Genomic DNA, 16,019 nt, shown 5'->3' on the forward strand with positions numbered 1-16,019 from the left:
TCGCATTGTGCAGCTTATACAAAGAACCAACACATGTTTCGACAAGAATTAAAAAGCAGAAATGTTTACCCTCTGAGGCCCAAGTTATTAGGAACTGAATCGTCTGCCCAGTGATCTGATCCACCAACTTTCCAATGAGTTTCTATTCAAGCCCAGCTTGCTCTTGATTGGCTGCGCGTCTTAGGTGGCATGCTCTTGGGCGCCAGCCTGATTTGCGGCTGAGGTCTTCTTTCCGCCGAGTCTGCCACAGCCAGCACATTAATCCGATTCACGAAGCGAGCTACACGACTTGTACTTCAAACGGCCTGCTCTGGGTTGCAACAGCGAATATTGAAGCAAGCAAGCAAGTAGAGTTCCAGGGTTCATACAACATATAACGCCAAGAAGAGGTTACTAAATGCTTGCGTGAAGCAGATGCCCGATTTCATATCAGATGATGATATTTCACCTTACGCGATACTATCGCACACTTGGGGTAACGACGAAGCGACCCGACAGATGTGGCAATCCATACCTTCATCCGAGTTGCAACTCAGGCAAGGTTACCTGAAAATAGAGCACTGCCGTAAGCAAGCCGTTAGAGACGGAGTTGAATGGGCTTATTCTGACACGTACGTGATCGAGGACATTGGAGTCACGGCAAGCTGCCGATTAATTTTGCACGGACAAGACTAGCAGCGCTGAGCTGTCTGAAGCCATCAACTCGATGTACCGCTTTTAGTCTAATGCTTCCTGCTGTTACGCATATTTCTCGGACGTCGAAAAGAAAAAAAAATAAGAGACGGTCGTCGAGTTAAATCTCTAGGAATCTCGATGGTTTACCTGTGGACGAACACTTCAAGGATCGTGCTGCACATGAACTTTGCCATTCTGGAACAACTGTAGAGAGACAAAGTTTGCAGCGTTAATCAAAGCAAGCTGACCGAATGATACATCACAGCACAGCACTGCGCTGCGTATGGGATGGACAACGACCTTATTATCATATAACCAAGTATCTTCCTAGCAAAAATCTGGAGAATTGTAGTAAGTACGTACGTATGCTATCGTGCGAATATATTGAAAGAGTGTACTGCAGCTAGAGCTAATATGTATTTTATGGAAAACCAACCTAACCCACACCCCCTCCCCCTTAAATCTCCCTTAAAGAAATTTCGACTAAATAAAAGAATTCGCGCGTAAGCCAGCTACTAAAGAGTGCACAAATCTGCCCAACCAGCTCGGTATCTTGACTTCTTCTTGTTGTTTGGTTCGGGGCAAGAATTCCCAGTCCATTCAATACATTTCTGGATACAACCCTGCTCCCGCAAGAGTCTCACTATCATCTTTTAACAGCCCTTTAGGCACTTCCAGCTTTTGGTTGTCCGGCCGATGGCTGAATGCACTTATGTTACCAAGACTGAGAAACAAGGCTCGTCCTAGAGATCTCTTTGGTGAAATTCTCGTCCTCGTACATGTAGCAAGTCACCGCGCTACCGATGTTTCCATCCCCAGATGCCCTGAGACGAACGATGGGTTTATCTGTCACCTTGATACAAGTATGTGAGCACCAAGCAAGCGAATTAGCTTTACCTCTCTTCGCCATGGATTGTTGCCTGAAACAGGCACGAGAAACTGCATGGTCGTGGAACACGTTTCGGTTTCTTAGTTGTTTTTAAAGTTTTGGTTGAAAGGACAATACAAGAAAGACAATGGGTAAAGGTTGCTGGTGATCTAGTATTGACGCTTTCATATAAAGAAAGCTAGCATTTATATTAGAAGATACGGCTCATGATCTACACACACTCAGCCACACTGGTTCAGTATTGCCCAGACGAGGCAGATCCTCTTCATTCTGTAAATTCATCTTTATTAGTGGAGATCGCCGTTTTGTCTCCTAGGGTGTAACCCTAGCATGATTTGTGTGATGTTGCACAGATCCAAGTGAGCTTATGTAGGAGCATATTTTACGTAGTACACGTCCGTACGCAAATATATTTACACGAAACAAATATACGAGAGAAGCATATACGAAGGATAGGGGTGTTGGCGCTGAATAGTCGCTCTGTTATCGTCACAAATTTACTTGACTAAGCTCCTGGATTCTAAGGTCAGCCAAGGTTGCACCTGAGCCTAATCTTACAAGCCGAAATCGTAGGCTGTGATTTGAACAAGGCGACCTGATTGAAGACATGCAATAGCTCATTCCAAATATTGTCAACCCATCAATTTCACTTGTCAGCCAACTTATCTACTTAAGTACAAGCAATGTTATAACTGTCTGATATGCTTTGTTACAGCGCAGCGAATAAACAAGACTGGGCTGTGGTATAGATCACTTTGTGTTAAAATCTAATGCTGACGAACTGGCTAATCAGTTGCTAACAGCAACTGACGGGCCCAAGCCGTCACATGCTTCCAGCAATCTATGAGAGATAGTTCCACACAAGCTCATAACCTAGAGATTCAAAATTTTGAAATACCTTCCTCCTGCTCTCTTAACAATCGTGCTAAAATATAATTGATGCTAATCTGATATGGACGTGGCTGTGCGCGAACTTGTAGGATTTAGGCAGTATGAGGGGGTTGTCGTCAACTGTGAATATATTATCACGGTATGGACTGTTGCCTTGTTACTTATCAGCTACAGCTCCTACCGTATGTGATGTAGCATAGCCACTTGGGACAAATTGCAAGCTGGGATTGCAGTTGGTAATCCTTCGCTTTGCAATCAGCAATCATATACCTTATATGATGGTATTCGCGGTCCCGCTGACTCGGGATGACTTTGGCTGACGCCCGGGCCCCCGACACACATACGGGGATATCCACGTCGTCCCCCTAGTTAGGGGAACGTGGATATTCGTTTATCTCCTTCCACCATACATGGCGGCTGACGGCCCCGCTGGCGACCGCCTAGCTTATTGGCTACAGGCCCCCTGCCCCCTGAACCGCTAGGCCTCTACAAGGCCAAGTGCCGCTGACTGGCGCCCTAAGACCCCTCCGACCCCACCCCCCCCCTCCCCCCTCCCCCCCTCCCCTCTCCCCTGGCCGGCTGCGATACAGCGCTTCGTCCAGTGTTTAGAGCCGCTGGAACGATAGGCCTAATACTGCTAACCTGACCGAATACAAATACAGGGGCGGCACAAGACGATGTACGATGTAAGTTGCCCCGCGCTCTCCCCTTTCCCTCCTCTCCCCCCGGCGCCTCACCGCTCTCCTACCGGCTATCCGGCCTCGCTACTTATTTGTCTGTCTGTCTGTCTGTCTGTCTGTATATGGCGAGGACGAAGGAGACGGGGCGCGTTGCGCGTCTCGGAACCGATGCCGTTAATAGAGCTGAGTTACGGGCTAACACACAGAGGATCCTATCGCTTATCGACCAGTCCAGGCCGAAGAACACTGTTATAGCGTACAAGCCGAAGCAGAAGGAGTTCCAGGTATGTTGTTCGCTTACCTATCGGCCCCGTAGGTTGCCCGGTACGTAGCTAACGTCTTTATATATAGGAGTTCTGCCGGCGGAAGCAGTATGAGGATGCCGATACGGTTACGGAGGACAAGCTCCTCCTCTTTCTTGTTGAGGTCGTTACCGACCGGCCCCTGAGAGCCTGGAGCCGGAAGGCCGACCAGGGCGTCCCGCAGGAGGAGACGCGGCTCGGGTGGCGCTCCGTACGGAGCTATATTACAGCTATTACCGACCTCTATCGGACCCAGAGGACTTTAGGGATGAACACGCACCCCTCCCCGCGGGAAGACCACGTACGTGAGTACGTCCGGTCTCTCCAGCGGCGGGATGCGCAACGGGAGAAGGATCTATACGCGGATAAGGGCCGGGAGACCATCTTGGACGGCTATACCGAGGAGCAGTTCGAGCGGATCTGCTACGAGCTTTGGGCACATAGCAGCTCCTCGCCCGAATGTCACTTTCGGACACTCGTTGACCTCCTTCTCGGCCATTATATGCTTACTCGTGGCGGCGATCGGAGGGCGGCCGAAATCTCGGACCTGTTTACGTTTGAGCTGCAGGGCGAGGGCTCGACCCCTTGTATGCCGGTTATCCTAACTACCCGTGCGGGGAAGCAAAATCAGCATGGACGACTTGAGACCGCAGGGGCACTCCGCAATAGAAAACCGCTTATCTGTATGCTAGGTGGCCTTGCTTTTTACCTGCTGTACCGCTGGGATCTAACCGACGAGCCCTTCCCGGACCTGAGCCGGCGGTCGGCCTGGTACGATATCCGGCTGATCAAGGGGAGCGGGGCGGATCGTACAACAGCCTTCTCGTATAACGCGCAGCGGGACTGGGTTACTAAGGCCTTCCAGTACGCCGGGGTAACGTCACAGAAGAAAACGCATATCGGCCGCAGCGCTGGGGCTAAAACAGCTGAGTTGAAAGGCGTAAGCGAGGAACAGATACGACGAGCGGGCCGGTGGAACCAGGAGCAGATGGTCGGGTGTTATCTCAGCTCGTTACCCCGGAAGTTTATGCGTGTAATGGCCGGGCATCCGCCGCAGATGGGATGCTTCGAGGTCCGGCGGGCTACTATCACGCCCCCGGAGGCCCTGCTTAGGGAGATCTGGCCTGAGCTTGACAGCTGGAGGGATAGGTTCGGCCCTAGCCAGGACCAAGTTAGTGACCTAGCAGCTATGGGTCTAGTCGAATTACTCTTCCACCTCCGGAAGGTTATCCTACAGGACTCGGCCCTGCTACAGGAACAGTTCCCTAATAGCCCTATATGGGATCACCGGGTCTTTCAGCATAAGGCTTACGCGCTATTCGCCCGGCAGGTCCGAACTACAGCCCAGGAGGAGGAGCGCCCTAGCCAGCTAGCTCTCCTGACTCAGGCTATGCCGACGCTAGCTGACTACCTGAGGTCGATCGACGTACGCCACGAGGCAAGGATAGCTGAGCTTCAGCAGCAGACGGCGAAGCTTCAGCAGTCTCTCGATCAGCTCGTACACTCAGACCGTACCCAGTCTACGCAGCTCCAGAAACTCACGGCCGGCGGCCTTACCTTTCGCCTTGAGGCTACTCCAGTAACAGCACCTGTACCTTTACCTACAGAGGTAACAGTAGTAACAACAGTACCGACAACAGCATTAGCACCGGCCATAGCAGAGGGGCAGATACCAGTATTACGTAGTAATCCCTCTAACCGGTCGAACCTAGCACCTACCGGGCGACCTACTGAGCGTAGTTCCCTAAGTCCGCAGCCGTGTATCTGGGCAGGAAATCCAGCGCCCCCGAAGCACAGTATGTGCCGTACGACGCGTACAGTGGAGGGGCTATGGAGGGAGTGGACGATCGGGATCCATGGCCAGCCGTCGGTTACCGAGTTAGACAGGCGTTGGGGCAGCCGGTGGAGATCTGGCCGCCGGAGCGAGGTACAGTGGTACTCTTTACGGGGCGAGGTTATCGTTGAGATTAGGAGGCAAGCACAAGCAAGGCGATGTAGCGAGGAGTCGGCGATGTGGATACTTAATTTGCAACAGCAGCAGATAGGCTGTTCTATAGACCAGCTATGTAAACGGTTACGGGCCGGGAGGAAGGCTCGCCTAGTATAGTAGGACCTACCCTAGCGGCCGGCCTTAGCCTACCAATAATACGTATATATTACGGGTACGAAACGGGAATCGACGCCTTACCTAGCTTTGTATTATATCTTTTACCCCCCGGAGCATCTCTCCTACCTGCTAGTTTGGTATCCGGACGTCGCCGAGCGGCCGGCCGTTAGGCCGGCCATCCGATGTGGTGATATTTGGGATATTCTCACCTGCTGACTGCACGGACGGTGTTTCGCCCTAGTGTGGCGCTCAGCCGCTGAATCCGCCCGCCAAACACCCCTGAAACGCCACCGTGGATATCCTATTGATAACCAACTGCCAAGCACCGTGTTTCGTGATAGTTGGAAAGTCACCAATTAAAACATGATATTGCCTTTGGACGGATCACTTCGGATTATCAATCATTTCAGTTTTCGAAGCAGTCGCTAGCGCAGGTCCGATGGGAACGCAATGAAATAGTCAACACCAAAAAGGATCACGCATGATCAAGGGTTGGAACAACCTCACCATGCTAACCTGGTGAGTTACGTTTTAGCGTGTATATACACCAATACCCTCACCATTCTCCGGACTTTGGTCGCCAATGCTAACCTTACCGGAGGCCCTAGTTAGGCAACCTGGTTAGTTTATAGTTACTAAGGCTCAAATCGCTATTTTACCCTGCTGCTGGTCCCTGATAGCCGAATTTCGGGGTAATTTGAAGGTGCTGGAGGTCCTTCCTGTGAAGGTCAACCCTCGCAGACTCACTACAACCAGGTGACGTACAGCTGGAACACCTGCCATGGCAGTGCCAGGTGGGAAGCCAATCATAACCCCTGCAGGAGCCCCGCCAAGCGTGGACGACTTAGTCGCGCCCCCTCAAACCTAAGTTGTCATCTTCTTTCCTTCGCTCCTTAGAGTAGAATCTTCGTCGATAGCACCTAATCGAGGTCTCTACCAATGCGATGCAACCCAGGTCGTGACACTTCCGGTCCTTTAGGACCCCCTGTAAGACTTGTTCGCTTGCAAATCTCTGCAAATGTCTGGTAATCTAAAACTTAGCTATTATATTAGTATTCCTGTGACGCTTAAGCCGCTACCCTTATGCTATAGAGGGTCCAATTGCCCCTACAACGCCGTCTCTGGTGGTATCGCTATCTCGCCAGGCCTCCGCTGAGGCAACTCTGGTAGTCCCCGGGGCTTAAAATCACCTTTTCCAGTGTTTTTGTAGCCTCACCGTTTCTATTATTTACTTGCCCGATGGGTCGTTGACGGTAAAAAGCTATTTACGGAAGTAGAGGATGCGAATCTGCGTGCCATCTGTGAGTACCTATCCCCATCGGTCCGTATCCAATGTGGCCATCTGTTAGCGCGGTCCGTACGTCAGAAGATCGAATCGGAATACAACAAGTACTGTGAGATAGTGAAGGTCGCGCTATAGCAGAGTCTTAGCGTTATTCACGTCGCATTTAATCGCTAGACCTCCCGCAACCATTTGGCTATATACGGAATCGCTGCTTTCTTCATAGATGAGATGAATCGGCCGAAGAAGTTGGTCCTCGGATTGCTATGTAGCAGTCAAGACGCATTATACCGGCTAGGAAATTGGCGCTTGCGTGCTTCAGGTTATCAAATTTTACGTAATACAGCACAAGATTAGCTATTTTACACTGGATAAAGTAGAAAACAACGACACAGCGGTCAAATAGCTCGGCTACCAGCTCGGATTTAATGGCTAGCTAGATACTCTGCTTGGGGCCCTGACGGCTAAAAGACCTATGGAAAATAACTGGCTGGATGAACCGGACGAGGCTACAGAAGAGGCTACAGCCAGCTCACCAGTATGTTCCCGGGGGACCGCGCCGGCGAGGTTGGCGATAGCTTCAGCTCTTCGCAGTAAATCCAACCAAAAAGTCACCATGACCCAGCGCTCTGTCTCCTCGCGCTTCTGGATTTCCTCGACGCGATGACTACATCTAGCACATCGACATACGTAAAATGGTGTTGCGTGAAATCGCCATCGAAAATGCTGTTGGGAAATTTCGCAGATGTCTGATCAAGGGAAGAAGTCCAACATATAGTAGATCCGCAGGCGTCCAAGATGTGTGTTATTTCGGCCGATGGCGATGGCAAATCTTCGTGAACGAGTCATCTTAAACATCACGATGATCTTTGCCTCAAGTTGACGTTTCGTCGCCTTCATGTGGCCTTGAGGTCAGATGAGGTTCTGGATAGTTTCTCTGGACTTGTTGGGAGCGGCCGTGATCTAGGTATGCAATTGAATGGGTCATAACGGAATTGAGTGTATTGACCCAACGTTGTGCTCGAGCTGTTTGCTGAAATCACTTTGAAGTGTGCGGACACAGGGTAAGTATTCATCCCATGTCATCTCTCATGACTGACTACCAGACTCAAGCCCTTAAATTGTGAACTCACTCTTCTGCTTAATGGTGATACATCGCTTCTCATGACGATAAGCATTTCTGGACATTGGCTCACTATGCGGGAAAAATTTCAAATGTCAAAACTTGACCAGGTCACAGTGACGCGGATGTAAAAGCCGCGTAAGGGTGCCCTGAACTCTTGAAAAACCTATGATCGAACGGCTTCACATAGCTCAGTCCGTCGATGAGGCTCTGAAGTCATTGCATAAAACGCGGACCTGCTTTGGTACAAAAGAGATGGGACCAGTCCGGCAACTTCGGAGAGGTAAAGGGGAGCTGTGACTACTACCGTACCACCAAGTACACAAGAGGGTACAAAAACATGAACTCACCAAGCCTGGCTTCTAGAAAATACTTTTACGTGTTTAGTTGTCATGCAAGACGAACGTCGCTCAAGCCTCGCGGTGTCCGGGTTGATGGCAGTATTGCCGCAAGCCAGCGGCTTATCGGTCCATTTCAATCGCGCATTGCGAACAGGCGAGAGCAGAGCTTCCATGCAGAAGTAGGAATTCCAAATACTCCAGCGCCAACGCATGAACTACGGTAACTAAGGCAGCTGAATTAGGGGCTTGCACTAGTGACGTTCCTACCGGGGCAATGACAAATGACGTGACGTCTACGCCGCACTTCAACTTCATTCCTTCTGCATTACTCGTTTGATCACGGAGTACCTAATGAGGCCACCGCGGGGATTACTATCACTGCAGCCGCCCTGGCAGAAGCGACTAGGCTAGCCGCCATGATTTTTTCTCCGAGCTATTGTAAGCACGAATCGAAGTATGGCTTACCGAGAACTCAAGACCAAGGATTCGACGAATGATAGCTCGGTGGTAGCAGAATTGAGGGCTATCTAACTTTGTGTTGTGGCAAAGTGACATAGTACCTAACCCTTAACACCAACAGTTAATAGAGACCCGCTATCGCCTAACCCCCGCCATCGATGTCATGATATATCCCGAAGACGTCCCAACTTTAGAACATGCAGACGAACATGTAATCTAGCCGATACAAAACGGGAAAATGCATCCGGCAGGGGTCAATTAAGCCATCCAAGGCTATCTGTCTTCAACAATATTTAAACAAGAAGTCTCCCACTTTCGCCCTTAGTAATTCCGGATCTCACTCAACTTGAGACTAGCTACTTTTACTTACCCCACCTTACGACCTGCTTCCATAAACGTCAAGCAGCACCCTGGCTTTCCAGTCGTTACATCTCAACGCTGCAAACGATCAAGCATACATTATCAGCACCATGGGTCTTTCCGGCCATTGTCTCTGTGGCGCTGTCAAGTACACGGTCGACGCCGACCCTTTGCTCGTCGGCTACGACCACTGCGATGATTGCCAGCGCCAAAGCGGCTCGACGTATTGTAAGAGCTCTTCCAACCCCCAGCTAGACAGCCCTAAGCACCCTTAAACTCGTTCACGATCGCCAATTGGATCAAGTTACACACGTCATCATCAGTAAAAGCTAAGACCGCACTCCTCACCTCGCAGCCCTTGTCGTCGTCGTGCCCAAGGACAAGATGAAGATTACGGGCACCACCAAGAGCTTCGCGGGCAAAGGCTCGTCCGGCAACGCGGTTCATCGCATCTTCTGCCCGTCGTGCGGCAGTCCCATCGCTCATGACCCCGACGCAGCGCCCGATATCATCGCTGTGAAGGGCGGAACCCTGAGTGTGGAGGACAAGAAGAACCTGAAGCCTGTAAGTGCAAATTGTCTTGCACCTCAGATAGCCCAGATCCGGTTTAGCTAATAGAGCCTGTCGTATTGCAGGAAACCGAGATCTGGACTGTCAGCAAGCTCCCCTTCTGCTCGGAGCATTTGGCCAAGCCGTTCGAGTACATGCCGGAATGATTTGGCGTTTTGGGGAAGACAAACACGTATTTCGAATACTTCGGCGTCTGGCAAATGGGTTCAATGGCGATTTGGGGTGCTGAAGTGAAGCATTGCAATCATTACGGTTTATGCTTTGGCGGGGCGCATTAGCGGCGGACGGGCTGGTGGATAGAGCGGAGTAGCTAAAACAGATGGTGGGTCGTTTGGATCGTCACCTTCATGAGGCCGTACCAACATACGTAATTCAGTGAATGAAGTCGCTTATCCAGGTGATTTTGAGAGGTCTTCGGGAGATTGTGTCTTGTCTCTAAATGAGATGAATGGCTCGGTTGCTCTTCCTATTTGATCACACCCTCGCCCTTCTATGAAGCTCCTGCTAAGTGGAAAAGCACGCGTTTCCAGGATGCATGGCTTGGTCGATTATTTACTTCAATGTCTAAGTCACGACGGGATAGCCTCGAAAACATGCAGTGGCTGAAGGTGCCTCACCAAGCACCCACACAGAAAGATGTTGGTGATATGGTTATCATATCCAGCAAAACCCCTCGTCATTCCGCACCGCCTGATAACATCGAACCGTTCACTAGCCAAGGCTTCTCACATTCGCACCTAGATCCGCATGTCATCAAAGGTCCCCTTGTGATGAATGTACTTCAGAGCGGTATTCAGAGTGCGAGTTCCAGCTTCCTATTATTTAACGGCTGACTCCAGAGAACGGCTGACTGTGCTCTCAAATTTCCTCCAGATTTTAGCCTACATACCAATGCTGTAGGTCCATACTATCTAGTTTCCAGTGCGGCTGAGAGTCAGCCACTTGCCGGCCGCCTTTGTGAGAATGGCACAGCTACGCAGAAATATGACCCCAGAGGAGCAGTCACTGCAAGATGGATTTGCGCGTCGAGGTCAAAAGGCTGGCCACGAAGCGCAGCTCGCATTAATTTGGCGATGATGCCAAAGACATTCTAATTTTCCAGCCTCATATGTGGTGGTTATCTTATGGACTAGATCGTTAGCTGTTACGGCTCTGAACCAGCAGATTCCCATGAGTGCGTAGGAACATTGGGTAATAAGAGGCTGTGACCCTGGCGTCTCCTTTTCGTGTCTTCCCCAATCACACTTTATTCCTCAATTACCTGGCTAGTTGAATACCGGGCGACGTTACACGATGCGTGCTATTGGTCTCAGCTATCTGTCCCTGAGCTTTGCTCGGCCTGTGTTGTCCGTTTGCCCCCGGTTACAAGAGAGTCTAGTCACCGCCTTAGGCAGTTATGCAGGTCTCTCGACCTTCCGAGAGATGCTAAACAGTCATCCTGGGTTCTTGAACTTGGTGGTGCCAAATGACACGGGGAGAGTCACAGCATTGATACCCGATGATGAGGCTCTGCATGCTTTCTCGGCGCAAAACGGCGAACTGCGGTCGATACCTGAAGATGGACTAGTCACCATCTTCAAGTATCACTTCATGGTCTCCGAGGTCAAAGGCTCAAGTTTCATAGCGCCGGTTGGAATTAAGGTACCCACGTGGCTTGAGAATGAAGAATTCAACAACCGCTCTGCATCGGCGGCTTTGGCGCAGCGGTTCGGTCCTTGAGCCAATGGACAGGTCATATTCACCTCAGCAGATCCCATCCAACCTGTAAAAGTCAAGGTCCGAGACGGAGGTGTTAGTGGAGATGTCGAGCTTAGAGGAGGCATGGGCTTAGGCGGCGATCTCAATACCCTCGACGGCCAGTGGGATGGTGAAGTAGTGCGCAGCATTAATATGTGAGCGATCTGGCGCTCTATATATTGGTGAACAATTACTGACCACCCTGAAACGTCCTAACACCACCCACCAAATGCTCCACCACCACCCGCGGTCTCTCCTCAACCCTCGGCGCCCTCGACAACGCCCTAAACCGCACCAAATTCTGGGGCAACGTCGATACCACGGCCAACATCGCCTGTCTAGCACCTAACAGTCAAGCCTTCGCGGCCGCGGGGAACCCAGACCAGAACCTTGACAGAGACCAATTGAAGAATGCCCTGCTTTTCCACACTCTGCCGTTTCCGGCTTACTCCAACTTCCTCGAGGACGGCCAGGAGATTGTCTCGCTGGCGAATATGACGGTGCGCGTCAGCATGCGCAACGGTGAGACGTACTTTAATGATGCGAGGCTCGTCTCTCCCAATGTCTTAACGAATAACAGGTTGATCCATGTGCTGGATAGGGTCATGTCGCCGTTGAATGATCCGGCAGCAGCTGCGCCAACGGGAAGTGAAACAGGGACTGCCACTGCTCCGGGTACGCAGACGGAGACGGAGACGGCTCAACCAAGTACGAATACCGGTAGGTTGATGGTGCGAAACGAGGTTTTAGCCGGTTTGATTGTATTTTCTTTCGTAGGCCGAGGGATGTAGTGTAGTGCAGCTCAATTCGGGATTCGAAAATTCAGATACCATATGTCCAGTTAATGGCATCCCAGCAGATTTGGAGATTGAAATTAGATAGATGCAGGATCTATAAAGAGGTATCGATAACTTGCGAGAGTAAAAGCACTGGGTCACCACTTAAGAATGAGTGCAATGGTAAGGTGGCGCCATAAGATGTTTCTTAATCCTGTGCAAAACGAGCTGAGGGGTTTGACCGAGCTCTCGCTTCCAGCTAGAATATTTGGTTCTACTCAGTTTGGTTCGGCGCCATCTACCTTTGCTACATGTATAGGTACTGTTTTCTTTGGAACTACTGTATCTTATAAACTGTTCCATGTGTTATCGAACTGGGTTAGACCTCAGGAAGCATTGAAAGGCGCGATCTTCGCTGCCTTACAGTGCAAGAAACTATGTGAGAAGCGGGAACTTACGACGCCAGTATGAGGAGCACGAAGCTGCTAGCATCTGGCTTTCTAATCTGGAAACTGTCCCAGGGCGTATGAAGATGGAGTATCAGGCCGAGTTTTCCAACCGTACATAGATTGCTTGTTCCGTCTTTCCATTTTAAACAATCAAGATCTGATTGGAGAGGTTGGCACGTAGTATCGACTACGTACAAATTGATAGAGTAAAGAGATTTACTTAGCGTTCAGGAATACCGCGACCTTTTTGATCGCCACTCAGTCTTGCGTGCTATTTCGCTTGGTTCGGTTCAGCCATAATCACGGAGTGACTATCGTCCTCCTTGGCTCTATCAAAGCTTTCACCCCTGGACGTATCATACAATGAGTGATAGTGTACATTATGTTCAATGACTAATAGTTGTATGTAGTGTTCCAGATTCAGCTCGTGTCTTCTCGCGTGAGATAGAATCATGTACGTATTTACGATGTAGGAACTCCATCCATGTGCAAAATGATATAAATAACTGGTATATTTTAAGTGTCCCAATGGTTATGTTTGTTATTTGTGTCTGCATTTGCTCGGTTTCACCGGCGGCATATTCTTTGGTCTGAATATCAACATCGCTAGCCGTCATTGAGATTCCAGAGACCTACAATCCAACTTGGGTATGTGGAGGCAGAAATCCAGTCTCGAATCTCTTAACCCATGCTCACCTATTAGAAGTAGCCTTCTATTTGTCCAGTCGGAAAACCAACAAACGACATGCATAAAGGTAAACCCACTCAAATAGAGGTTGAATCAAGATGTGGTCCCCAAAGCTAGTTCGATTTTCGTCTCCCACTAATCAGAACTATACGATAGTTGTATGCCCTACTGGAAATTGTCTCCTAGCACTGAAAACATACAAGGGAGTACCCGGGGAGGCTCAGTCGGACGCACGTCGTTCGTACCCTCTTACCCACCACACTTACCTCCTGGTAGAACCGTTGGGAAAGTCTTGGGGTGAGACAGGGCTATATCGAAAACCAGAATCTATTCTGGCTCGGTTTGAACATAAACTCAAACGCACGTTGACTGTACTCGATTTAAATCACTTTATACCAGATAGAACGCAGTCTTGGAAGGGAGCTCATCCCGGTTTGGTCGGCCGGAAAGGAGCACAACTAGCTTCTGGTTCGCTGGCAAGCAACCAAGATTGCACATATGTACGTGAGTACCAACAATTAACTGGAAGAGAATCATTCAGCTTAGACTATGCCCATTGGCCCAGCGTCTTACGCACCAGTGCACTGAACTGTGGCGACAAAATAGAGAGCAAAACTATGAAGACCACGCAGAGTGACGATTTCCAAGTCATCTACAAAGCCAGTTGGGGATAGAAAAGCATATGCACCATTTCACAGTTATCCCCATACTGCATCTTGTCGCACAATCTCTTCCATGGCTTTCTTGGGTGGCCTGATCTGCTACGGTCATCGGTCATCGCTGGTTGTCTTGCTTTGTCGTATGGTTCCTGTGCAGCGAATTGTACTTGGCTACCTACTTGAATGGACAGAGACGACTGCTAACAGTCATGTTAGGGGAGTTCCTTACAACAACTTGGTCCTGTGCATTGGAATAACAGCTCGAACTTGAAGTAACCCAATACGGACACTGGTGCAGCATAAATTCTTTTATGTTCCAACACGTTAGTGAAACAATCGGTCGGGGTACATCGCCGATCCAAACTCCTTGCGTACCAGCTGGAATACCCAGCATGGAATAAAGTGATCGACTTCAGGAAGATTGAAGACCCTAGACTCCCTGGGCTCATCGTGTGGTTATGCAAGTAGTGGGGCCATGGCAGATCGCTTCGGGTAAAAGGATGTCTTTGAGTGGAACTCTTGCACGGATGCCAGATTACCGGCATGAAAGCAATCTCCTTACGTGAATCTCCTTACGTGAATCTCCTTACGTGGATTAATTGGTCTAACAAGTCTGTACACTGGGCCGACGGCAGCCCTGAGAGCGGGGTAATTGACTGATGATCAATGGTGTTCATCATCACAGCTCCGAAGCTCGCAACCCGTCGCTATTTCAATAGACTGCCACATCGCCTGGTCTCCTCATCCAGCTTGAGGATTTTACCGCCCGCCCGATTCGCCCAATTCTTTCGCGTTGCAAGATTTCAGTAGGTGCGTCGTTGAATCTGTTGATACAAGATGGCACCTCTTGGTATTGCCATTATTGGCGGTGGAATTTTCGTTCGAGAGGAACACCTGGTGAGATGCACATTGCGGGACGATACAGTCCGTTTCGAGGGTGTATAGGATAGGAGCTAACGACTGCGAATAGCCGGCGGTTTTAGCGTGTCCCCTAGTCTCCCTCAAGGCGATATGGTCCCGTTCCCGAAAGTCGGCTGAAGAAACGGCTCGCATGGTGCCCAGCGATGCTGGCGCTGTGGACCTCTACTCGACAGAGTCAGGTGATGGCAAGTCGTACGATGACCTGCTTAAACGCTCAGATATAGTTGGAGTCATCCTGGCCTTGCCAATCCTGGACCAGCCAGCATTCATCGAGAAGGCCCTGGCAGCTGGCAAGCACGTATTGGCAGAGAAGCCCATCGCATGGGATGTTGCTCGTGCCCAGGAGCTGATAGATTACTACCGAAAGGTGTCTTCCGAGACCAAGGCAACGCTAGCGATCGCTGAAAACTTTCGTTTCAATCCAGGATGGGCCTACGGTGCGGAGGAAATCAAGAAGCTCGGCAAGGTGACTGGCTTCGTCGTACGGCTAAACTGGAGGATGGACGTTGAGAACAAATACGTCCAGACACCCTGGCGAACTCAACCAAAGTTTCAGGGCGGAATCCTTCTCGATGGTGGTGTGCACTTCACTGCCAGCCTGAGGAAGCTGCTAGGGAAGGAGAATGCAATCGAAAGTCTGACGGCTTATTCTTCCTTGGTCTCGAGCCACTTGCCCCCGGTCGACTCCATCAACGCTATCATGAAGACAAAGTCTGGCGCTGTTGGTTCGTACATCACGTCTTGCGGAACGATGTTCAACGCTTTCCAATTTGAAGTCGCCTGTGAACAGGGACAGGTCAAGGCAGAAGGGGCCAAGGTTGTGACGATTAGAGGCACTGGTGAGAATGCCAAGGTCGAGGAGAAGGTATGGGAAAAGACCTCGGGAGTCAAGGAAGAAGTGCGAGCATGGGCCGAATCAATGTTATCGGGAACACCAAATCCAGAACAGGCCCCTGAACTTGCCCTCGGCGATTTGGAATTGATGGAAAAGATGTTGACAAGCGGAGACCAAGGTGGTGCGCGACAGACACTGGAGTTCCAGCACTACATCTAAGGGCCGCCCTGAGGTCCTTGAGAAGCGCTACTATCAGAGTTTGTCGGAGATACCTG

General features: G+C 50.2%; 4 protein-coding genes across 4 annotated transcripts; all 4 read left to right on the forward strand.

The window, feature by feature from the left end:
• Positions 1 to 88: 88 nt before the first annotated feature.
• On the forward strand, positions 89 to 1,026 carry BCR38DRAFT_432825 (uncharacterized protein). The gene has a single exon (XM_040860210.1). The coding sequence runs from the start codon at positions 415 to 417 to the stop codon at positions 673 to 675; it is 261 nt and encodes an 86-aa protein (XP_040716601.1). The 5' UTR covers positions 89 to 414; the 3' UTR covers positions 676 to 1,026.
• A 7,955-nt stretch (positions 1,027 to 8,981) lies between these two features.
• Positions 8,982 to 9,930, forward strand: BCR38DRAFT_197683 (DUF636 domain protein). Its single transcript, XM_040854071.1, has 3 exons — positions 8,982 to 9,337; positions 9,465 to 9,673; positions 9,745 to 9,930. Exons 1-3 carry the CDS (start codon positions 9,220 to 9,222, stop codon positions 9,823 to 9,825), a joined length of 408 nt encoding a protein of 135 aa, XP_040716602.1. The 5' UTR covers positions 8,982 to 9,219; the 3' UTR covers positions 9,826 to 9,930.
• Positions 9,931 to 10,896: 966 nt separating this feature from the next.
• Positions 10,897 to 12,407, forward strand: BCR38DRAFT_523901 (uncharacterized protein). The gene is made up of 3 exons (XM_040865274.1): positions 10,897 to 11,390; positions 11,451 to 11,546; positions 11,759 to 12,407. The coding sequence occupies exons 1-3, from the start codon at positions 10,973 to 10,975 to the stop codon at positions 12,205 to 12,207; spliced, it is 963 nt and encodes a 320-aa protein (XP_040716603.1). The 5' UTR covers positions 10,897 to 10,972; the 3' UTR covers positions 12,208 to 12,407.
• A 2,418-nt stretch (positions 12,408 to 14,825) lies between these two features.
• BCR38DRAFT_340666 (uncharacterized protein) lies at positions 14,826 to 15,963 on the forward strand (the record flags this gene model as incomplete). The annotated part of the gene is made up of 2 exons (XM_040855807.1): positions 14,826 to 14,885; positions 14,959 to 15,963. The coding sequence occupies 2 exons, from the start codon at positions 14,826 to 14,828 to the stop codon at positions 15,961 to 15,963; spliced, it is 1,065 nt and encodes a 354-aa protein (XP_040716604.1).
• Positions 15,964 to 16,019: the final 56 nt, after the last annotated feature.

This window comes from Pseudomassariella vexata (genome assembly GCF_002105095.1).
Source record: "Pseudomassariella vexata strain CBS 129021 chromosome Unknown BCR38scaffold_6, whole genome shotgun sequence".
NCBI lineage: Eukaryota > Fungi > Ascomycota > Sordariomycetes > Amphisphaeriales > Pseudomassariaceae > Pseudomassariella > Pseudomassariella vexata.

Bases quoted from the DNA above. Each gene is read 5' to 3' on its own strand.
- BCR38DRAFT_432825 (XM_040860210.1), top strand. From the start codon at position 415: ATGCCCGATTTCATATCAGATGATGATATTTCACCTTACGCGATACTA.
- BCR38DRAFT_197683 (XM_040854071.1), top strand. From the start codon at position 9,220: ATGGGTCTTTCCGGCCATTGTCTCTGTGGCGCTGTCAAGTACACGGTC. The intron at 9,338-9,464 runs GTAAGAGCTCTT...CTCACCTCGCAG, and splicing joins CCAAAGCGGCTCGACGTATT to CCCTTGTCGTCGTCGTGCCC. The intron at 9,674-9,744 runs GTAAGTGCAAAT...GTCGTATTGCAG, and splicing joins ACAAGAAGAACCTGAAGCCT to GAAACCGAGATCTGGACTGT.
- BCR38DRAFT_523901 (XM_040865274.1), top strand. From the start codon at position 10,973: ATGCGTGCTATTGGTCTCAGCTATCTGTCCCTGAGCTTTGCTCGGCCT. The intron at 11,391-11,450 runs GTCCTTGAGCCA...AACCTGTAAAAG, and splicing joins GGCTTTGGCGCAGCGGTTCG to TCAAGGTCCGAGACGGAGGT. The intron at 11,547-11,758 runs GTGAAGTAGTGC...TCGCCTGTCTAG, and splicing joins CCTCGACGGCCAGTGGGATG to CACCTAACAGTCAAGCCTTC.